At 47.6% G+C, this 23555-nt stretch overlaps 1 protein-coding gene across 2 annotated transcripts in view; it reads left to right on the top strand.

Moving 5' to 3' along the window:
- The window catches only part of Eif2ak4 (eukaryotic translation initiation factor 2 alpha kinase 4), a 57341-nt gene extending 34163 nt beyond the window's left edge, over window positions 1-23178 (top strand). The window contains exons 20-39 of one of the 2 annotated variants that reach the window (XM_042687549.1): window positions 405-458; window positions 1959-2195; window positions 3360-3435; window positions 3651-3772; window positions 5272-5321; window positions 6400-6568; window positions 7110-7226; window positions 9067-9132; window positions 10806-10976; window positions 11270-11404; window positions 12619-12726; window positions 13707-13835; window positions 14493-14579; window positions 17183-17295; window positions 18579-18637; window positions 19216-19313; window positions 20089-20157; window positions 20628-20672; window positions 21710-21828; window positions 22920-23178. In XM_042687549.1, coding sequence (XP_042543483.1) covers window positions 405-458; window positions 1959-2195; window positions 3360-3435; window positions 3651-3772; window positions 5272-5321; window positions 6400-6568; window positions 7110-7226; window positions 9067-9132; window positions 10806-10976; window positions 11270-11404; window positions 12619-12726; window positions 13707-13835; window positions 14493-14579; window positions 17183-17295; window positions 18579-18637; window positions 19216-19313; window positions 20089-20157; window positions 20628-20672; window positions 21710-21828; window positions 22920-22977 — 2082 coding nt within the window. In that variant the 3' untranslated portion in view covers window positions 22978-23178. Of the gene's footprint in view, window positions 1-404; window positions 459-1958; window positions 2196-3359; window positions 3436-3650; window positions 3773-5271; window positions 5322-6399; window positions 6569-7109; window positions 7227-9066; window positions 9133-10805; window positions 10977-11269; window positions 11405-12618; window positions 12727-13706; window positions 13836-14492; window positions 14580-17182; window positions 17296-18578; window positions 18638-19215; window positions 19314-20088; window positions 20158-20627; window positions 20673-21709; window positions 21829-22919 lie in introns of those variants that run through there. The other variant, XM_042687550.1, reaches the window with a different exon arrangement.
- The last annotated feature ends 377 nt before the right edge of the window (window positions 23179-23555 follow it).

The following is a 23555-nucleotide window of genomic DNA, read 5'->3' on the forward strand; positions in this document are numbered from 1 at the left end:
TCCTTCATAGCTAGGATTACAGATGTGAGCCATGGGCACCTGGGCCCTTTTTCAACTATATGTTTAACAAAATTGCTTTGGTTTTCTCTGACGCCACTGGATTGTCCTCACAGGAAATGCTTTGGAAACTAAGCTGTGATGAAGTTTATGTTAACATAATGTCTGTAGGACTATGTACAGTGCCCTGGATTGAAAACATCAGCACCACAAAAAAAGGAAGACAGGTAGCATTAAAAGTAATGATAATAATAATAGTAATAGCAATAGTAATCATGTGTCTGTATATGGAAGAGTGAGCATCTGTCTTTCCTCCCCAGCAAATTTTAATTTCTTACTTGGTTTTCCTACTTGTGTCCTGGCAGGTGGCCAGGGCACATGTTGATTTGGCTGTAATATTCTTTCAGCCCTCTTCACCAAAGTTTCCAGAAGACTTTGAAGATGGAGAGCACATGAAGCAGGTAATTTTCTGATGCTTTCATTGTGGGCTCCAGTTTTCCTTCTTTTTCAATTAGTAATCTTCTGCCGCTTGTTCTTGTATTCTGGGAACAGCACAGGGACAGCAGCAGAAGATAAGGACTTCGGCTGTTATTAGACTTGAAATGCCAGCGGCGAGCAGAGGAAACAATCGTCTCTAGGGTTCCTTTGTAGCTACATTGTGCTTTCCAATTGCTGCTTGGACCCTGGGCTTAGCTATTTGGGGATGGGAGAGAGAAAAGCGAAAGGGACTGCTTTTACAGCTCATTTTTTTAATATAAAACTTGGCTTGAAGAAAAAATACAATTTAAAAGTGTAATTGTTCTGTTCTATGGCTGAGGTAGCTCAGATTGCAGGGAAAGGATTCCATTTTATAGACAGTCTGTCACTGTAGTATTTTAAAGATAACATCTCCTATATGCCATAAATATCCTTGAGTGTGCATGCATGCCTTTTACTCCTGGAGTAGGCTAACACTAAGCCCAGGGAATCAGCAAGGAAATATTTCCAAGTAAATCTGTGTATTGCACTCCTGAGGCACCTTTCTTAGTTCTAGTTATCTGTGTTGGTGAAGCTTTGCTGTTGAAGATGCCCGGTCATGGGGAAATTTCTTCCTTGTGCTAACCTTTATTGACGATTACAGTCAAGGACTAAAGTCCTCTACTTAAATCTTCATTGTTGAGGGCAGAAGAGGAGCACACAGGGCAGTAACTCGCTGCTTCTCACTCAAGGCTTTTATGTCTGGGTGGACATGTCTCTTCTCTCCTCTGTACCTAGACTTTGCTCACCCATCAGTTTAAGGGGTTACTTCCTTTGATGGCAGGGTAATCTGATGCTAACTATTGTCAGCTTGGCAGGGAGTAGGAAAACACGATGTCATATATTGATTTTTTTTTTTTTTTTTTTTTTTTTTTGTCGGTCGTGGGACTTGAACTCTGGGCCTGGGCGCTGTCCCTCAGCTCTTCAGCTCAAGGCGAGCGCTCTACCACTTGAGCTACAGCGCCACTTCCAGTTTTCTGGTGGTTTATTGAAGATAGGAGTCTCACGGTCTCTCCTGCCTGGGCTGGTTTTGAACCGCGATCCTCAGATCTCAGCCTCCTGAGTAGCTAGGATTACAGGCGTGAGCCACCAGCGCCCGGCTATATATTGATTTTTTTAAATGCTAATTGGGCTGTTGATGTTAATGCAACAACTTGTAAAATACAGCAGGGCCCTGTGCACCCACAGCCCCCGCAGCTCATAGGAAATGACCGCTCCCCTGTTTTTGTGTTTTCCTTTTAGCTGTTTGTGAAAGGCCTCTGTCTTTAGAACTACTTCTGTGTATGCCATGGCACAGTCCTGTAGCCATAATGAGGTGTGGGTGGTTAATGACAGAGTCTGAGATTTCAGAAATACCAATTAAAATGTACCAGCTTAGTGCAAGACGTGTGGCGTCTGTGTGTGACGTGAAGTGACCTGCTGCGTTTGCCTGTGTCTTGCTGCAGAAGTCCGTCATCTCCTGGCTCCTGAACCACGATCCGGCAAAACGGCCCACGGCCACGGAGCTGCTGAGGAGCGAGCTCCTGCCCCCACCCCAGATGGAGGAGTCCGAGCTGCACGAGGTGCTGCACCACACACTGGCCAACGTGGACGGGAAGGCCTACCGTACCATGATGGCCCAGATCTTCTCCCAGCGCATCTCCCCCGCCATCGACTATACCTACGACAGTGACATCCTCAAGGTGGGCTGACCCCGCCCCACATAGCTGACCTGGTCAGCAGAGGAAGGATCTAGTTGGGTCCTAGTTTCCCAGGATTCTTTTTTAATGTATATGCTTAATCTGAGGCCCAAGAAGCCCCCAAGAGTACACACACCAAAAAATTGTGTACTTGCACTGCTCTGTAAGAACAGCCACACTGCGAATCACTTCTCTGCAGGATTTCTGCCCATCCCCCTCCACATCCACAGCGATGGAGATGTTGATCACTGCCCAGCCTAGCTGTCTGGGGCCAGAAACATGGCAGCAGTCAGACCTCAGACAGTAGTGGCTGCAATGCTGGCTGCCCATACAGACCCCCTGGGAAGCCCTGCTAGCGGGGTGCCTGGGCGCCCGCTAGCACCAGTGGTGTGGCATTGCCAGCTGGCAGCATTTGGAGCATCTCTAGGATCTCCTGCATGGTTCCTGAAGTATAACTAGGTTTCTGGTTTGGGGAGCCTTGTACATTTTTTAAATTTCTTACAAAAAGTTGGGTGTGGGGGCTGGGAAGATGGCTCAGTGGTGGAGCGCTTGTCTTGCATGCATGAGGCCCTGGGTTCGATTCCTCAGCACCACATGAGCAAAAAGAAAAAAGCCGGAAGTGGCGCTGTGGCTCTAGTGGTAGAGCGCTAGCCTTGAGCTGAAGAGCTAAGGGACAGTGCCCAGGCCCAGAGTTCAAGCCCCACGACCGGACTCAAAAAATAAAAATAAAAAAGTTGGGTGTGGTGATGCATACATATAATCTTGGTTATTTGGGAGGTGGAAACAGGGATCTCCAGTTCCAAGGAAGGCCAGGCAAAGTTAGCAAGACATGATTGGAATCAGGGCCTCATGCATGCTACACAGGAAAGCCCTTGATAGAATAACCACTTACCTTAATACCTGGAGGAGAAGGGAGGGGATAGAAGGAAGGGGAGGGAGGAGAGGAGCTCTGATCACTTCCTGGTGTTCCCAGCAGTCCCCAGGGAGTGTATGTGAGCTGCATTAGCTCTCCATGTCTATGCGGTCTCTTCCCTGAATAGATTCAGAGAAGCTAACTTGAGGTCTCTGGTGATCTGAGAATAAGCAAGTGACAAATGTCAGCCACTGCTCATATTTTAGGGTCTCAAGATTAGATTTCAGTGGGTTTTTTAACTGGTCCCATTTCAGGGCAACTTCTCCATCCGCACAGCCAAGATCCAGCAGCATGTGTGCGAAGCCGTCATCCGCATCTTTAAACGGCATGGTACGTCCTCTCAGCTAGTGAATCTGGAACAGCCCCACGGCACTAAGCTCACAGGCAGCCCTCGACGGGCTCTCCGTCTGAGTTTAGAGCCGCAGCGAGTCCCAAGGTGATCTCAGCGGTCCTGGTAGCAGGTCACTCACCTGCCGGGCTCGAGTGCATGGAGGCTGCCTCTCAGAGGGGCCTGCTGATACGCTCTGTCCTCTGATTTGGCACAGGAGCTGTCCAGTTGTGCACCCCACTCCTGCTTCCCCGCAACAGGCAGATCTACGAGCACAACGAAGCCGCCGTGTTCATGGACCACAGCGGGATGCTGGTGATGCTGCCTTTCGACCTGCGGGTGAGCGGCGTCTCCCTTCTCATGTCTGCACGCCTCGCACACGCGGACGGGAACTCTGCTAAAAGACCAGACTGCGGGGCTGGGAAGGTGGCTCTGTGGTAGAGCGCTTGCCTTGCATGCATGAGACCCTGGGTTCAAGTCCTCACCACCACATAAGCAGAAAAGGCCAGAAGTGGTGCTATGGCTTCAGCGGTAGAGCACTAGCCTTGAGCTGAAGAGCTGAGGGACAGCCCAGGCCCAGAGTTCAGGCCCCAAGTTTCTGTCTAAATGACATCTTTTAGAAGTGTGTCATTATTATTACTATTATTATTTTAGTGGTACTGGGCTTGGGTCTCTCGGGTTCATGCTTGGGAAGGAGGTGCTCTACCATTTGAGCCATACTTTAGGCTTAGTACATGGGCGTCCCTGAGTTCAAACCCTAGTACTTCAAAGAAAAAACAAAAGATTCTAAAAGATTGTAGAAATAGTGGGAAGTTCATTCTTAAGATATAATTAATACCCATTTTGATAATATTATCGTGACATGTGTTTGTAAAATTCACCAGAGAACAGAATGTATCTGCAGGCTCCTCTGATTAATAACTTGTACAGCTTTTAGTTTGATATAGTTAAAATATAGAAAGCATATTCAAGTAACAGTGAGTTTCCCTCAAGTTTAAGAAATGCCTGTGCCCACGACAGATAGCCTGTCTGGCAGTGGCATCCACTGACCAAAGGACTCGGGGACATCCAGTGCGTGACTGAAGGTCCTGTCACCTAGTGACAGGTTTGCAGTCTCAAAAATGTGCAAGCATCATGGGGCTGGGAAGGTGGCTCAGTGGTAGAGCGCTTGCCTTGCATGCCTGAGGCCCTGGGTTCGATTCCTCAGCACCACATAAGCAAAAAGAAAAAAGCCAGAAGTGGCGCTGTGGCTCACGTGGTAGAGCACTAGCCTTGAGCTGAAGAGCTGAGGGACAGCGCCCAGGCCCAGACAGACCCCACGACTGGACCCCAAAAAAAAAAAATGTGCAAGCATCATAGCGTGTTCCTACATAAGGTTCATAGACAGGTGAACCTACCTAAGGTGGCTGCCAGAGTGCTAGGCCATAAACTCTTACAGAATCACTGTTACATAGACAGTTTTTTTTTTAATGTAAGTATATAAAAATCGCTGAATTAATACAGTTTTAAAGGGCAAACTGTATGATGCATGAGTTAAATTTCAATAATGCTGTTTCATTTTAAAAACTAGACATTGGGGCTGGGAAGGTGGCTCAGTGGTAAAACACTTACTTTGCATGCCAGAGGCCCTGGGTTCGATTCCTCAGCACCACATAAGCAAAAAGAAAAAAGCCGGAAGTGGTGCTGTGGCTCAAGTGGTAGAGTGCTAGCCTTGAGCTGAAGAGCTGAGGGACAGCACCCAGGCCCAGAGTTCAGGCCCCACGACCGGACCCAAAAAAAAAACAAAAAAAAAAAATAAATAAAAACTAGACATTGATCTTTAAAACTGTATCTTCCAGGTCCCTTTTGCGAGATACGTGGCAAGAAATAACATCCTGAACTTAAAACGGTAAGAAAAACCAAAGAGCCTTGCCTCCCGTGTGGTGGACATGGGGAAGAAAGGAGTGCTTATCTTCAGTGATCCTTACAAAGTGGAGAATTCCGGGATCCAAGTACTGAGCTCAGAATACCACCAGGGCACCCTCTGACATCCTGTCTGGGGAAGAAGGTAGTAGTCAGGGAACCTGTCCTCTCACTCTTCCCGTCTGCCTGTTTCAGGGCAGTGCCGTTCTTTATTTTCACAAATGGCTACTTACGGGGAAATGTGGCTGCCCTTGATCACAGATGCTACTTTTAAAATTTAAAACAGCCAGCGGTCTCTGTGTGAGAACTGCCCACACAGGTAAGTGACAGAAGCCACATGTAGCAAAACAGAGCAAGCCTGCAGGAATGCTGGGATGATGGCACGCAGCACTGGGAAGGGTTTTCTATCCACTCAGATACCACAGGGTTCAGATGCCGAGAGCTTGGGAAGGTGAAGCAGCATTGTTGCGGAGGAGACCCCCTGCCCTGCAGCTCCTTCCTCCAACAAAATCAAAGCTCCTTACATGCTTTTATTCTGGCTCTGAGAAAGCAATCACCAGCCAGCGTAGGTGTCTCCCTGTAGAAGTAAGCACTCAGGGAACAGTCCATTTGGCTTGTAGTTTCACCCTCCTTTGGACATTCAACAAAGAAAGCCCCATAGTTGAATAGTGCAGAATTGGGGATCCAGGTGACCTGTTTCTATTGTGTGCTAGTACAGTACTGGGGCTTGTTCTCAGGGCCTAGGTGCTGTCCCTTCGCTTTTTTGCTCAAGAGTGTCAATATACCATGTGAGCCGCAGCTCCACGTCTGGCTTTTTGGTGGTTAATTAGAGATAAAAGTCTCATGGATTTTCCTTCCCTAGCTGGCTTCAAACCATGATCCTTACATCTGAGCCTTCTAAATAGCTAGGATTATAGATGTGGGCCACTGGTGCCTGGCCCATAAGCCTTTTTAATCGTAATGACTGGGTTTTTTATTTGTATATCTTCTTTGGTTTCACAGTTCCCCACACAGGTTTGTTCCCTCTAAGCAATGACCTCAGAAATCTGCCCCTGTCTCTCCAGATACTGCATAGAACGGGTGTTCAGACCTCGCAAACTAGATCGCTTTCACCCCAAGGAGCTTCTGGAGTGTGCATTTGACATTGTCACCTCCACCACCAACAGCTCTCTGCCCACAGCAGAGACCATCTACACCATCTACGAGATCATCCAAGAATTCTCCGCCCTACAGGTTCCGGCTGTGTTGTAACCTGTCGTCTTTTTGTTCTGGGTGGCGGGGACGTCTGGCCATGTCCCCACCACTCTTTCAAGATTTAGGAAATGAGGCTCTGTTGCCACCTGTTCTCGAGCCCCCTGCTCATCCCCCACACTTGCTCTGCAGCCTCTCGGTGGTCCCTTGTCCAGATAGCCTTCCTTCTCCCAGGGTGGCTGGGATCCTTTCCCAGGAAGTCCGCCTGCCCTGTGTCTTCCTTGTCTTCCCACCCTCACAGCTCCTGACACAGGCATCCATGGGCTCCTGCGAGCACCGCGCAAGCTCATTCAGGGCACAGCCCTCAGCCTTTCCTTCCCTGTATCCCACCATACCCGGCTCAGCACCCACGTCCCCACTCTGTAAAAATGATGCGTGATTTAAAACCTAATTAGGAGTCGGGATGTTAAAATCCACTCCTTCTAAGATGTTGGAATGATAAATTTGTGGTAGGATTCTAGACTTGATTGTGAACCTGTATCACTTCTATAGTGAAAATAATAATAATTTCTCTGTGTCCCAGGAAAGAAATTACAGTATTTACTTGAATCATACAATGATACTGAAAGCAGTGCTCCTACACTGTGGGATTCCAGAAGATAAACTCAGCCAGGTCTACGTCATCCTGTGTGACGCTGTGGTAAGCACTTAATTACTTTGGCCTGGTGTTGAATGGTTGTTTTGTGACTGAGGAAATCATAAAACTAAATTAGGAGCTTTATCTCCTTCATTACTATAAGATAAAACAACCAGTTGGTGTGAATTACATTAAACACTAACAAGGGTTTCTGAGCTTTAATTCTGTGCTTATCACTCAACTAACTACTAATAACCTCCAGTTTTTTAAAGGGGTAACTTTTAATTTTAAAAGATGAAATTAGCTGGGTACTAGTGGCTCATGCGTATAATCCTAGCTACTCACAAGCTGAAATCTGAGGATGGCACTTGGAAGCCAGCCTGGGCAGGAAAGTCCATGACTCTTATTTTAAATGAATCACAGAAAAAACCAGAAGTGCTGGGTGCCAGTGGCTCCACCTGTCATCCTAGCTACTCAGGAGGCTGAGATCTGAGGATCGCGGTTCAAAGCCAGCCTGGGCAGGAAAGTCCATGAAACTTACATCTCCAACAAACCACCAGAAAACCAGAAGTGGCGCTGTGGCTCAAGTGGTAGAGCACTCACCTTGAGCTGTAGAGCTGAGGGACAGCATCCAGGCCTAGAGTTCAAGCCCCAGGACCAACCCCCCCACCCCCAAAAAAAAAAAGAGAGAGAGAAAGCAAACAAAGGAGGGGGTAACTATGCTCAATAGGAAATGGACTCATTAGCTTACTCTGTAACCCCTCTGTACAGTATCTTTACAATAATTTTTGTTTATTATTTGCCGGTTGTGGGGCCTGAACTCTGGGCCTGGGTGCTGTCCCTCAGCTCTTCAGCTCAAGGCTAGTGCTCTACCACTTGAGCTACAGTGCCACTTCCAGCTTTTTCTGCTTATGTGGTGCTGAGGAATCGAACTCAGGGCCTCATGCATGCAAGGCAAGCACTCTACCACTGAGCCACCTTCCCAGCCCCTAATTTTTTTTTTTTAAGCCAGAAGTGGAGCTGTGGCTCAAGTAGTAGAGTGGTAGCCTTGAGCAGAAGGATCTAGGCCCTGAGTTCAAGCCTCACCACTGACCAAAAAAAAAAGGATTAAATTATTTGTAATTTAAATTCCTAACTTCACTAACCAACCAACCTCTTTTGATGGTATTGGGGCTGTAAACTCTGGGCTTCACACTTGTTGGGCAGGCGTTCTACTATTCGAGCCATACCTCCAGGCCTTTCTGCTTTTTAAATTTTTTAATTTTATTTATTTTTGCTGGTCATGGGGCTTGGACTCAGGGCCTGGGCGCTGCCTCTGAGCAATTTTGCTCAAGGCCAGCACTCTACCACTTTGAGCCATAGCACCACTTCCGGTTTTCTGATGATTAATTGGAGATAAGAGTCTCATGGACTTCCCCTGGACTTCCCCTACCCCGTCTGGTTTTGAACTGCGATCTTCAGATCTCAGCCTCCTGAATAGCTAGGATTACAGGCATGAGTGCCCAGGTTTTCCTTTTTTTTTTTTTTTTTTTGGTAGGGTCTTGCTTTTTGTTTGTGCAGCCTGGAGTGTCCTATTTATATTTCCCACCACAGCTGAAATGACAAACACACACTATCCTGCCCACCCAGAATCACCCCAGAAAGCCTGTCCAGCGCTGGGCATGCCATTAAACAGATAAATCTTCACCCTTTCTGCATCTTTTGTCAGGCTTTTTCAGATCTTAAACTAATATTGTGGTTTTCTGTGAATGGGGGGAGTACTTTATTCATAGAATTAAGTCTATCCCTTACAGTTAGGACACCTTGTCCCACACGAAGGATATTTGTCAGAATGGGCCTGAAAATTATGCTTGGATGGGGGTTGAGTCCAGTCTCTCACTGCTCCCTTTCTCTCCTGCTGCAGACAGAGAAGCTGACGAGGAGAGAAGTGGAGGCTAAATTTTGTAATCTGTCTTTACCTTCTAACAGTGTAAGTACCTTTGAGGGCACTAGCTGAGCTGGCTCTGTTAATTCCATGCTGTCAGACGGTGTCTCCAGCTTCTTGTTAGCAGGGAGGTTGTGTCCCTTCCCTGCTGCTCTCAAGACATCACTGCCCCCTCAATGTCAGGTACCATGGCAACATCTGGGATCCGAGGAGAGAGACTGATCCTGCCATCAGAGACTCTTTCCACGTGCATTCATGTGCTATAAGCCAGCCTGCCCTTCCTTACTCACCAGATCCTGTCTTTTTCTTGTTTTAGGCGGTGGGAGGATTTGAGATAAAGGCTCACTATGTAGCTCACACTGGCCTTGAACTCATGATCCTCCTGCCTCAGCCTCACGAGTGCTGGGATTGCAGGAATACACCACCATACCTGGCTCCCAAAAGGCTCTTTGAACCAGTGTCACGATGCAGAAAGTCACAAATACCACATCCTTGTGACAGCTGCATTGTGGCTAAAATGCCTGCTTCCTTTTTTCTTTTTCCTCTTCCTTTTTTTAAAAATTTTTACTTATAAGTTTTTTTTTTCTGTTGGTCATGGGGCTTGAACTCAGGGACTGGGCGCTGTCCCTGAGCTCTTTTTCTCAAGGCTAGTGCTCTACCACTTTGAGCCACAATTCCACTTCTGGTTTCTTGAGTGGTTAATTGGAAATAAGAGTCTCACAGCAACTTTTCTGCCCAGGCTTGCTTCAAACTGTGATCCTCAGATCTCAGCCTCCTGAGTAGATACAAGTTAGAGATACTAAAAAGGAGAAATAGTACAAAAGAGCCTTAAATATCCAGCTCAGTCTTCCTTTACACATGAGCTGCCTAAAACCCAAGGAGACCAACTTGTCCAGAGTCACACATTGTTAGTTAAATGGTCCGCTGATGACCAGAATCTAGAGTCCCTACTCTGGGCTGCTGAAGAAATTTGGCATCAAGGTTGATGATGAACCCATGATACTTAGACGAGCCTGGATCTGCCTGCAGTACTCAAGTAGCTCTAATTTTGCATCTTAATAATTTCCAGCTTAGACTCTGGGAGTTTTTCCCAGGCTGTACCTTGCCCTTTGTGCACCTCCCTGTTCTGACTTCCTCCTGCCATACACCAGAGTCTGTGCTAGTGTCCCTGGCTCCTGCCTCCCTGGGATGGACAGGGAACAAACAGCAGGACAAAGCCAGTCTCACAGGCTGAGCCCATTGGTTGAAGAACCCAGAGGCTGCCTGCAGGGGACTCCCTTGCAGCTCCAAACAGGAGCGAAGGAAAACTCTTGCTAATCCTCTGAGCGGTGGAGCCGGTCACATTTTGCCTTCCCGGCCAGTGTGTCTGGGCCTGTAGTAACAGAAGTGAGAAGGAAGGCAGAGGGAGAATTCTGTCTGATGACAAGTACAGAACGCTCTGCCAGAGTCTGCTTTGCATTAACCCTAGGCTGACCAGTGGACCAGATGTATAAAGCACTTCTCCTAGATGCTGTCATTTTGATGTAAAAAGGATATTCTCCCAGATTACAGCAAGGGCTAAAATGACCTGTGGCTGCAGAACCCGCACTCCTGGAAGTGCAGGCTCTCCGCATAGGCCTCCCCACCCCCGGCCTCCTCCCCGCCCCACGTGTGGGAAGCACCAGGCACAGAGGTCTCCCGCCATGGGCTGGCAGCTGACCGACCTCTTTCTTTTCCAGCTGTGTCGACTCTACAAGTTTATTGAGCAGAAGGGGGATTTGCAAGATGTAATGCCAATGATCAACTCACTAATAAAACAGAAAACGGGTGTTGCAGCATTGGTGAAATATGGTTTAAAAGACCTAGAGGAGGTCATCGGGCTGCTGAAGAAATTTGGCATCAAGTTACAGGTTTGGCAACTCTTCCATCCTGGCAGGGATTCAGGGGTGGAATGGGTTCGTTTGATGCCAGGAGACCTCGACTCTACATTTCAGAGCATGTGATACCTAGAATTAGTTTTTGTTTCAGTCGAGTCTTTTGTTTTTGTTTTTTTGCCAAGTGACACGATTCCTGTCGGAGTGCAGAAGCCTGAGAGATCATTCTTCTCAGAGAGCCGAGTTTCCCTGGCCTGGCAGGCCACAGGAAGCCAGGCCAGAGCAGTTCCAAGCCGGTGGTTAGGTGTGTGTGACATACGTCTCTGCAGGTGCTGGTCAACCTGGGCCTGGTTTACAAGGTGCAGCAGCACAGCGGGATCATCTTCCAGTTCGTGGCGTTCATCAGGCGGAGGCAGAGAGCTGTGCCGGAAATCCTGGCCGCCGGCGGCAGATACGACCTGCTGGTGAGGGCTGCTCGTTTTGCTCGATTGTATTCTTCCTCTACTGATTATTTTGAAATCTGTCAAAGTTATGCAAAACACCAAACGGTAATATAATCGAATGCCTCTATGTCGTCATCTAGGAGTATGAGTTTAACGTGAACCACTTTTGTGATTTTGGAGGAGGGAAGGTGAACAATTTCTGAGGTTTGCAATCAGGGCCTTGTGCTTGCTGGGCAGGCACGTTGCTGCTGAATCGTAACTGTAGCCTTTTTTTGCATTGGTTATTTTTAAGCTATGGTCTTACTGCCCAGGCTTGCACTTGAACCTCAGTCTGCCTATTCTAGACTTCCCCCTCTCCCCCATGGCTGGATGACAGACGCACACCACCATGCCCAGCTTCTTCTATTAAGATGGAGTCTCGTCTCACAGACATTTTTGTCTGATCTCACCCTCCTTTTCTAGGGTGACAGGCACACACCACTGTGCCCAATTATAGTAAAGAGTCTTGTGTCTGCATCACAAGCCCCCTGGTACCCCTGGGTTCTGGGGCACTTGTTACGTGGGGGCAGGTGCACACCTGCCCCTCAGGCTCAGGCCAGGCTCTTAATCTCCCCATGATGTTTGGTGCGTGTTATCTCAACCTTTCCTGGCTTTTTGGGTCACGTGTGTGTGTGTGTGTGTGTGTGTGTGTGTGTGTGTGTGTGTGTGTTACTAGGGTGTGTGTGTGTGTGTGTGTGTGTGTGTGTGTGTGTTACTAGGGTTTGAAGTCAGGTGCTTTACCACCATACCCTCAGCCCTTTCTGCTTTAGTTTTGTTTTTTTTTTTGTCGGTCGTGGGGCTTGAACTCTGGGCCTGGGCGCTGTCCCTCAGCTCAAGGCGAGCGCTCTACCACTTGAGCTACAGCGCCACTTCCGGTTTTCTGGTGGTTTATTGGAGATAGGAGTCTCACGGTCTCTCCTGCCCGGGCTGGCTTTGAACCGTGATCCTCAGATCTCAACCTCCTGAGTAGCTAGGATTACAGGCGTGAGCCACCAGCGCCCGGCCTGCTTTAGTTATTTTTTTAATAGGATCTCTCGTTTTATTTATTTAGCTTTTTAAAAGTTTGAGTCTTTGCCTCCAGTGTGGGGTTTACAGGTACTATACATGGCAATTGTGGTAAGAACTTGCTTGTTAACTGTTTCTTGCCCTGTAATTGACTTCCTATTTCCTAACTAGAACTCCGGGTCCCTCCACAGATCCCCCAGTTTCGAGGCCCACAGGCTCTAGGGCCCGTTCCCACCGCCATTGGTGTCAGCATCGCCATAGACAAGATATTTGCCGCTGTCCTCAACACAGAAGACCCTGTGAGTGTCTTTACCTTCCAGGGCGTCTCCAGACACCTCCCAACTTGACGCCACGTTTGCTTGTCGTAGCTGAGCAGGAGGGGAAGGCTCAGCACCTCTGGCATGCTCATGCCCTCAGTAATCGACGTTGCATCAAGGCCAAGGCGCTGTGCTCAGCTCAATTCTCTTTATTTGCTGGTCCTGGGGTTTGAACTCTGGGCCTGGTGCAGTCCCTGACCTTCTTTTTTTTTTAAATTTTATTTTATTTTATTTGAGAACATATTGTACAGAGGGGTTACAATTACATGGGCAGGATAATATCCCTGACCTTCTTTTGCTCAAGGTTAGTGCTCTACCACTTGAGCCACAGTATCACCTCCAGCTTTTTCTGAGCAGTTTATTGGAGATAAGAGTCTCATGGACTTTCCTGCCTGGGCTGGGTTTGAACTGCAGTCCTCAGATCTCAGCTTCCTGAGTAGCTAGGATGACAAGCGTGAGCCACTGGCGCCCGGCTCAGCTCAGTTCTGTTTCCCCCCACCTGGAGTCAGCATCTGATGGCACAGGCTTAAGGCTCAGTACCCAAGGTTGACCCACCCCTCGGCCCCTCACCTTCCAATGCCCGCTGCAGGTGGTCTGGCTTCTGACTGACTGGCTATAGATCCTCCCTGGATTTGGGTACAAGGCCCATGAGTCTGTCTCAGATGTGGCAGTCTAGTCTACCTTCCACAGGGCCAGGGCAGCCGCCTTGCACCCGGGCCTTGTCCTCTCTAGCTGGTGACCTTCCTCAGCTCCCTCCGCCCCACCCAGCCTCTCTGTGCCCCTCTGTAATGCACTCCACCACTAAGCCACATCCCCAGCCCACAATGTCATTTTTTCAAAGCAAAGCCATCCACGCACTGTGCTGTGGCACAGAATTCCAAAAAGTGCCCGTGGGCACCGCTGCAGGGCCCCTCACACACCCGCGAATTGTCTCTCAGTGCCGCCGTTCTGTCTGTGTGCAGGTGGCAGTGAGCTCTTGTGACCTCCTGGTTGTCAGCGCTGGGCAGATGTCCATGTCCAGAGCCATCAGCCTAACCCAGAAACTCTGGGCGGCCGGCATCACGGCAGAACTCATGTACGACTGGTCACAGGTAACGGGCTGGGGAGCCGCCGGGGCTCAGTGCACTCAGTTCCAGCTTCCACAAGTCATCCTCTAGAGGGTAGAGGTGTGCAGGGCAGAGCGCGCACAGCCAGGGGTCACCTGTGACCTGTCCAACGCGTGACCTCAGTGGTGAGAGTTGCTCCTGTACTCGACAGTAACAGATACCACAGACTTAGCGGCTGGTTTTCTTTCATTTCTGAAAGTTGATGGTCAGATGTCAGTGTTGCTCTGGTCAGGGGCAGCTACGGTGCCACTTGCTTCTTCAGGAGGCTCTGGGGAGATCTTCCTTTCCAGCTCCCGTAGGCCTGTGCTCCGTGGCTCCTTTAAGCTCGGCATGGAGGCCTCTTCATCCCTCGCTAAGCTGGGTCCCAACTCTGGCTGGCAGCCTCCTAGAGGACCCCAAGCATGGTCCTGGGCCCACACTGCTGACCCAGATCCACAATTAGAACATGCCCGTCTGTGGGGGCCGTGTCCAAGCCTACTGCACTTCAACGGCACCCTGACCACAGTTGCACTCACCCTTCCTCCAGCCCTCGCTCTTCTGGCACAGCACTTAGGTCCCTGCAATCAGCCTGCCTTCTCCTCTCCTCATCCTGACCCGGCTCCGGCGGTCAGGAGTTTATTTGCTCTGCTGTGTGTGTTTCAGTCCCTCGAGGAGTTGCAGGAGTACTGCCGCCATCATGAGATCACCTACGTGGCGCTCGTCTCCGATAAAGAAGGAAGCCATGTCAAGGTAAAGACTGCGGGAAACGCCGCATTTCCCAAGTGGGGCACAGCCACTGGGGTGTGGGCTGCGGGGGGGGGGGGACCCCGGTGTGGTGGCCCTGTCCACTGTCCCTCTGGGGAAAGGGGATAAACGAGCACGAGCGCCCGAGCACTTCTAGGGCTTGCAAAACAAAAGCAGAGAGAAAACTATGGCTGGGTTCTTCCTGCTTTCCTCACTCATTCTTTCTCCACCTTGAAAAGTAAGAATAACAAGCAAAGCTGCACGGTAAGCCTGCCTGAGGAGTGGATTTAGTTCCAAGCATGTCCAAAAGAAAAAGAAAGAAATTTCAAGGGTTGGCAGTATGGCTCAGTTAGTAGAGCACCAGCCGGTGACCAAAAGAAACAGATACTGAGTTCCCAGTCTTAGACCAAAAAAGCAAAGAAATTTCAAATGTAAAAGTTTTTAATTTCCACTCATGCATTACATGCGTACATGTATGTGGCGTATGTATGGAGTATATGAACTGTACAACAGCATGTGTCTATTTCTCGCTCATCTTTTGTGCTGTTGCCAAATATTTTATATATGTTATATCTCATAATATCTCATAGATATATGTATGTTTCATACATGTAGTCACACACATATAAGCATAAATTTTTTGGTGCTATTAGGGTTCAAACTTGGGGATTGATATTTGTTTAGGAAGCGTTCTACCAATTGAGCCATGCCTCCTGCCCTTTTATTTTCATTGTTTCTGAGCAAGTCTGAACTCTGATCCTTTTATGATTCCCACTGTAGTTGGAATGACAAGACATACACTATGTACACAGCTGTTGGTTGAGCTTGGGTCTTTCAAAGTTTTTGCTTGGCCTGCATTTGAACTGCAGTTCTCCTTTTCTGCACCTCCTGAGTAGCTGGAATTACAGATGTAAGCTACTGCATATAGCTATTGATGTACTTTTTTAATTCAGTTATCTTTTTATAAAAGGCTTTTAAAATACAGGTGTTTTTTTGTTTTTTTGTTTTTTTGGTCAGTCATTGGGCTTGAACTCAGGGCCTAGGCACTGTGCCTGCGCTTTTTTGCTCAAGGCTAGCCCTTTACCACTTTAAGCCACAGTGCCACTTGTAGTTGCCTGGTGTTTAATTGGAATTCTGCAGTGTTGGAGCATGCTCTGACTGGGTAGGAAGGGTCTCGGATCTCCTGCAGTCCAGAATCCATACTCCTTCTATACTCCTTCTCAGCCTGTGGATAAGGTGGCCCTTAGCAACCAGGAGGCTCTTTTGGCACATACTGAACTTACCACCACCTCAGATCCATTGGCTTTTCCAGTTACCATGTCTGACTGGCCTTCCAGAATGGAGGCTCATGTTTCTCTGGTTCATTTTGCTACATCACTAAGCCTGTCAAGTTCCTTTCAACGTCACTTGTGCTTCCGCCCATGGACGGTTGGTAGCATCATCCTCATTTTTGGAACGCAAAAGAGATCACTTAGCCAGGTGCTGGTGGTTCACGCCTGTAATCCTAGCTGCCTAAGAGGCTGAGATCTGAGGATCGTGGTTCAAAGACAGCCCAGGCAGGAAAGTCCATGAGATTCTTTTTTTTTTTTTAACTGTATTTTTTTTGTCTTTTTTGTTTTGTTTTGTTTTTTTTGGTACTGGGGATCAAACCCAGGACGTTGCACTTGCTAGGCAAGCGCTTTGCCACTGAGCTACATCCCAGCCCTAATCTGTGAGATTCTTATCTCCAATAAAGCACCAGAAAACTGGAAGTGGCGCTGTGGCTCAAGTGGTAGAGCTCTAGCCTTGAGCTGAAGAGCTGAGGGACAGCGACCAGGTCCAGAGTTCAAGACACACACCGATCAAAACAAAAGAGATCCCTTGTGTTGTCTGTCTAGCATGGTATTTTTAGCACTCAAAATGTGGAAAGATTGGACTTAGGACCATGGGGGAGAAAGAGACATCGAAGCCTCAGGCCCTGCTGTTAGTGTATGAAATATGGCTAGAAAATGCTCAGGGCCTGGGAAGGTGGCTCAGTGGTAGAGCGCTTGCCTTGCATGCATGAGGCCCTGGGTTCGATTCCTCAGCACCACATAAGCAAAAAGAAAAAAGCCGGAAGTAGTGCTGTGGCTCAGGTGGTAGAGCACTAGCCTTGAGCTGAATAGCTGAGGGACAGCGCTCAGGTCCAGAGTTCAGGCCCCATGACCAATCCCCCCCCCCCCCCCCCAAAAAAAAAAAAAGAAAAGAAAATGCTCAGTGAAGTCAGAGTCCTGTAGCCGAAGCTCTGTAGGAACAGGGTCACCCTGGGTTAAGACCCACTAGCCTTGGGCTGGGAAGGTAGCTCAGAGGTAGAGTGCTTTCCTAGCATGCATGAAGGCCTGGGTACCATTCCTCAGTACCACACACACAGAAAAAGCCAAAAGTGGCACAGTGGCTCAAGTGGTAGAGTGCTAGCCTTGAGCACAGAGGCTCAGGGACAGTGCCCAGGCCCTGAGTTCAAGCCCCAGGCCTGGCCATATAAAAGAACCCCTGGCCTAAACGGCCCATCTCTAAGGCAGCTGGTGGCTCCCGGAGCCTCACTTAGGGCTTCAGGAACCACCACATGACAAGCTCGTGTCCCCCTTTCTAAGGTTAAGTCTTTCGAGAAGGAAAGGCAAACCGAGAAGCGCGTGCTGGAGTCCGATCTTGTGGACCATGTTTTGCAAAAACTGAGGACCAAAGTCAGCGATGAGAGGAACACCAGGTAACTTAGTGAATGAAAGCCTGCAGGAGATTGGCTGCAATTGCCTGTGGTTCGTTTTAAAGGTAACTGTTTTAGGAAAGAAAGACAGGACAAGATCACTTTAAATCTGAGCATCTGCCTGAATTCACCATTGTGCTGCTTTCTGTGTAATCCTGTCGTTATGGCTGAATTCTTTGGCCCTTGACTCGGGTCATCCCTTGCTTTCAACATTTGTTTTCCATAATTGTGTTAGTCTGTTTTGTCTTGCTATAACAAAGAACCCAAGGCTGGGTCCTGGGAGCCTCTATAACCTATTATTTGCTCACACTCCCAACGTCTCCCCTTGCAACTTGGGGAGCCAAGCTTCTGTCAGCGAACCTTTAGAGGACACGCTCGAGCGGCAGCCGAGCACGGTAATGCTTCCAAGAGAGGAGCCACAGCATGCATGCTGTTGCTTTTTCCGTCTGTTCATGGCTGAATCTGGGTGGCATTTTGTGCCTGCGCTTTCTCATGGTGTGAAAGAAAATGTTCGGCCACTTGAACACAAATTTACCAAAGGGAGGAAAAGCACTAAAAATAAAAATTAAAGCAGGGCCCCAAGCCGGGCGCTGGTGGCTCACGCCCGTAATCCCAGCTACTCAGGAGGCTTAGATCTGAGGATCATGGTTCAAAGCCAGTTTGGGGAAGGAAAGTCTGTGAGACACTTATCTCCAATGAACCACCAGAAAAGCAAAAGTGGCACTGGTGGCTCAAAGTGGTAGTGCTAGCCTTGAGTAAAGAAGCTCAAGGATAGCACCCAGGCCCTGAGTTCAAGCCCCACAACTGACAAAAAAAAAAAGGAAGACAGGTAGAGGGCAAGGTGGAATTTACTTCTTCTAGGGAGACATTGACCTTTTCTCCATGCACATGATTATCTAATTTCCCCTCAATGTTCTACTGTGTCTCCTAAAGCATTAGAAAGCGCACTGTCCATTTCTGAGATAGCCTGTGCCATACATTTTCCTGTGTGCTCCAGACCTCCCATGTGGAGCTGGAATTTCAGACCTAGCTGAGAAATCAGAATGTTTTCTGTAGGCATTAACCTGAAATTATACTCTTACCAGCTTTTTACTTGCTCTTGACCAAAAGCATAACTCAGTGCATTTTTTGTTGTGGTTTCTTTTGTTTTTCTCCCACTAGTAACCAAGAGGAATGTGTTTTCATTTTCAGTAGAAAAAGTGGCACAGGAATCTCCATCACTTGGGGTTACCTGTTGCTTTTTCCTTATTCACAGTTTCTAATTGTTTCTGTTTGCTTGTTTTTAGAGAAGCTTCCGATAATCTTGCAGTGCAAAGTCTGAAGGGGTCATTTTCTAACGCTTCAGGTATAATGACTAATTACAACATGAACACATAATGCTGCGTTTGCCCAAAGTACTGGGGAATGGTGTGTCGCTCCCTGTGACATGGAAGTGATCTTTGCAAAGTATCTTGTAAACTGTAAAGTGCACCACGTGGAACTCACCCCCTGAGGATGAAGCACAGGAATCCACACCCATGAAATCACTCAAAGTGTGGGGTGGGTGACTCCTCTGACGCGGTGCGCCTGGGCTCACTGTCTTGCTCATATAAGTAGCATACGCTTCCTTTGACTCCATTTATTCTAATAGATGGAATGTGGATAGCTTTCGCCCATACAGAGAAAATTGAAAAGTATTTCAAGCTGGGTGGGGTAGTGCTCCCGGGAAATCCCAGCACTCAGGAGCCTGAGGCAGGAGGGTTGGGAGTTTGAGGCCAGACCGAGCTATCTCAGAAACATAAGGAAAAAAGGAACAAAGCAAAGCCCAGTGTGCTCTACTCCTCAGAGCCAAGGCAAGATGTCTGCTGAGAAACCAGTCTCTCTCTGGTGTGCTCCAGAAACGGGGCACAGACAAGGCTGTAAACCCGGAACTTTCTTTTTCAGGTTTGTTTGAAATTCACGGAGCTCCAGTCGTGCCCATTGTGAGTGTGGTAGCCCCGGAGAAGCTGTCAGCCAGCACGAGGAGGCGGTACGAGACCCAGGTACCCCGGCCGGGGCTTCCCTAGCTCTAACGCGTGAGCTACAGAGATACAAGCAAGAAAGAAAGGAAAATATGAAACATGTTTCTTGGGAATATTTTTCTTTTTTTTGGGGGGGGGTTCCGGTCATGGGGCCTGAACTCTGGGCCTGGGCACTGTCCCTCAGCTCTTCAGCTCAAGGCTAGCACTCTACCACTTGAGCCACAGTGCCACTTCCGGCTTTTTTTCTTTTTGTTTATGTGGTGCTGAGGAATCGAACCCAGGGCCTCATGCATGCAAGGCAAGCGCTCTACCACTGAACCACCTTCCCAGCCTGACACCCTTCGGTTTTATCTCCTCAGCTGTTACTTTCCCCCTTCTTTCCTAACTTAGCTCACATCTCAACCCTAAAGCCCTCTGCTCCCATAGCACAGGTTGACTGTACTGAGCTTTTTTTTCCCCCTTGGTCTGAGACTGGGATTCAAACTCCCTACCTGACACTTTAGCTCACTGTCTGCCCCTGCCCGCCCCACCTCCACCCCCTGCTGCACCCCGAGCCTTTGCCAGGCATCATTTCTACATAAGGAATAGGCAGCAGGAAGGATTAGTAGATGATCAAGATAGCCTCAGAATCTTTTTTTCCATGAGATCACAGGCCAGACACCCTTCTCTCTGAGGCAGAGGAAGAGCACATCCCTAGACACTGTTTGCAGTCCTCTCTGGGCCTTGTCGTCCCGTGCTGGTTTTGTGGAACAGAAGACGGCTTGGTTTTAACACGTTCTCCATTTCGTCTTACTAGGTACAAACCCGACTTCAGACCACCCTTGCCAACTTACATCAGAAAAGCAGTGAAATTGAAATTTTGGCTGTAAGTCATTCTTTATCACTGTCCACACTGCCTGGTGCAGCCCTCGGCACTCAGGGCTTTTTGTGTCAGCAGACTGGGTTGTTCCTGATGTGAATCACACACAAATCTAAATGGATAAAAACTGGGGGAGATGGAAGATTTTGTTGGTGTTGCTTCTCTTCTTTCTTCCTCTGAAACAGGGGGAGGTGGGGGATCATTTTTCTATTTCAGATTGTTCCTTTCTAAGCCTATGGCAAGTACCTGCAGCAGCATCAAAGCCTTGGGGTGCAGTGCATGGGTGTGGGCCACGGCCCCCACTGCTTCTTAGCCCAGCTATGCTGAGATGTTATCGCTGTGTGGTGTAAGTTGTAGCACAGTAGCATTTCACACGCTGCCAGCCATGCAGCTCCCCATCCAAATGAAGCATCTCATGTCAGCAAGCCTGCTTTGAATCCTCCAGCAGGTGACGGGCTTTTCTTGTGTATTAACAGGTAGATCTGCCCAAAGAAACAATCCTGCAGTTCTTATCGCTGGAGGTAGGTGATGTGAACCATGCTGTACTGTGTCCTTTGCTGTTAATTTGCCAAAAGAAAGTTGAAAATGGTATTCAGTTTTGTAACAGATACTACTTGTCTGGCAGCACCATGAATTTCATAATGTTGGCCCTTTTATGTATTAATTAGTCCTAAATTCATGTCACCCAGCTAGTAAGTAACTACACCAGGATTCAGTCCTATGCAGAATAGCAGATCTACATTTTTATCTTATAATCTTTTTTTTTTAATTAGATAACTTTTATTTTCTTTTTTTTTTTTTTCTTTTTTTTTTGCTTATGTGGTGCTGAGGAATCAAACCCAGGGCCTCAGGCATGCAAGGCAAGCGCTCTACCACTGAGCCACTTTCCCAGCCCCTATCTTATAATCTTAGAATTATCCTTATCTCAAAATTGAAAAGAAGTTACCACTTAGGCACAGAGCGTTTCATGAGGTTAAATTCAGGGCTGCAGTTCAGCATGAAATGTGTTTTGTCCTGTTGAGGCTTCACAGCTGATAACATCATCCCAGATAAGGAAATTCACTTGTAGATAAGAACTACACTGATGTGTGTGTGTGTGTGTGTGTGTGTGTGTGTGTGTGTGTGTGTGTGTGTGTGTGTGTGTGTTATATAACAAGAACATACTTTTATCATCAAATAGCCTAAATAAGAACTTTCAGCCAGGCATTAGTGGCTCATACCTATAATCCTAGCTACTAAGAAAGCTGAGATCTGAGAATGAAGCCAGCCTGGGCAGAAAAGCCTGTGAGTCTCTTATCTCCAGTTAATCACAGAAAAAACCTGGTGCTGTAGCTCTAGTGGTCGAGTGCTAGCCTTAAGTAAAAGGAGCTTAGGGACAGTGTCCAGGCCCAGAGTTCAAGGACCTACCAGGACCAGCAAAAAGATTGATGCAGATTCCCTGCCAGTTCTACTCCCCATACCTGCCTGGCAATCCGAAGGGAAGAACGGCATTAGCATTCCAATGAGATAAAGAACCTCGCTGCCATGTTGCTAAGTCTCTCTGTCTGTCTCATCCTAGTGGGATGGAGATGAACAGGCATTTAACATGACTGTGAAGCAGCTGCTATCTCGCCTGCCAAAGCAAAGATACCTCAAATTAGTCTGTGATGAAATTTATAACATCAAAGTTGAAAAAAAGTAAGTGATCTCTTAAGTCTTACAGGTTTCACATGTCTAAGGACAGAAAACAGATATATGTTGCCACCAAGTGCAGAATCTGGACACCTGCTCCCTCAAAAAAAAAAAAAAAGACCTCACTATAAAGCAAGACTGTATGGGGTGGGGTGGGAGGGCAAGAGGGTGATGGGCAGTTGTGGCAGAGTACTTTATTATGCTCATTAAAGCTTTTGTTTAAAAGTGGAGACAATAGCCAGGTGCTGGTGGATCATGCCCGTAATCCTAGCTACTCAGGAGGCTGAGATCTAAGGATCTTGGTTCAAAGCCAGACTGAGCAGGAAAGTCCGTGACACTTTTTATTTTTTTTATTTTTTGTGGGTCGTGGGGCTTAAACTCGCTTAGGCACTGACCCTGCCCTCTTCAGCTCAAGGCCAGAGCTCTACCCTTGAGCTACAGCGCCACTTCGTTTTCCAGTGATTTATTGGAGATAAGAGTCTCACAGACTTTCCTGCCCAGGCTGGCTTTGAACCGTGATCCTCGGATCTCAGCCTCCTGAGTAGCTAGGATTACAGGCGTGAGCTACTAGCGCCCGGCTCCATGACACTCTATCTCCAATGAACCTCCAAAAAGCAAAAAGTGGAGCTGTGGTTCAAGTGGCTTAACACTAGTCTTGAGCACAAAAGCAAAGACCTTTATGTTCTTTTCCTATGCTTTAAAAAACAGTTTATGGAACAGCTTCAGAATGAAGTGTGTGTCATTGTCTTGTTACACTATAGCTGGCAACCAGCTCATCAGTCTTAACCAGTGTCAACACAGCAAGCCTGAGCAGTCATCACCTACTTCACTCACTTGTAGATGTTTGCTTTACATCATGTTATCAAATGTAACCTTTGGTGTTACTGTTCCACTCAAAGGGTGACCAGGAGGCCCGGGAGGGACTATGGGTTTCCTTACCCAGGACCTTTCATTGTAGACTAATGACCGTCACAGCTTGTCAGACTTAGTGGCTCACTTTCAATCCCTTTATAACAAAGCTCTGTATTCTAAAAATACTTAACTGTGCTTCACCTACAAAACCTCAGTCAGTTATGTAATCGACTTTTCTTTTGCAGGGTTTCTGTGCTGTTCCTGTATAGCTACAGAGATGACTACTACAGAATTTTATTTTAACCTTAAAGAACTGTCATTACAAAGTTCAAATCGACAGGGAACTCACACTAGAATAATGAATGGAATGTTGTACATTCAATATCATTTTCAATTAACTTTGAATTCTAGGAGGCTGGCCTGCCAAGTTGAGCTTTTGTCATTTTTTCATATGTAATATATTATAAATTTATCTTTTTGGATATAATAAATGCTTTTATATAACTGCTGCTTTTCTACTGGAAATGTATTAACACTATAGATCTTACAGAGTTGAGACACAAGAAGTCTTGCTCTTCCTTAGACCCCATGTGAAAGCACACAAAAGTACTAATTTTTTTTTTTTCCAAATTGGTTAAAAAGACCAAAAACTGCCAGGTGCCGGTAGCTCACACTTGTCATCCTAGCTACTCAGGAGGCTGAGGTCTGAGGATCGAGGTTCAAAGCCAGCCCAGGCAGGAAAGTCCTTGAGACTCTTATCTCCAATAAACCAGAAAACTGGAAGTGGCGCTGTGGCTCAAGTGGTAGCGCTTACCTTGAGCTGAAGAGCTGAGGGACAGCGCCCAGTCCCAGAGTTCAAGCCCCACAACAGACAAAAAAAA

The sequence above is a fragment of the Dipodomys spectabilis genome, unplaced genomic scaffold, assembly GCF_019054845.1.
Source record: "Dipodomys spectabilis isolate Male_0828 unplaced genomic scaffold, ASM1905484v1 ptg000108l, whole genome shotgun sequence".
In the NCBI taxonomy this organism is placed as follows: Eukaryota; Metazoa; Chordata; class Mammalia; order Rodentia; family Heteromyidae; genus Dipodomys; species Dipodomys spectabilis.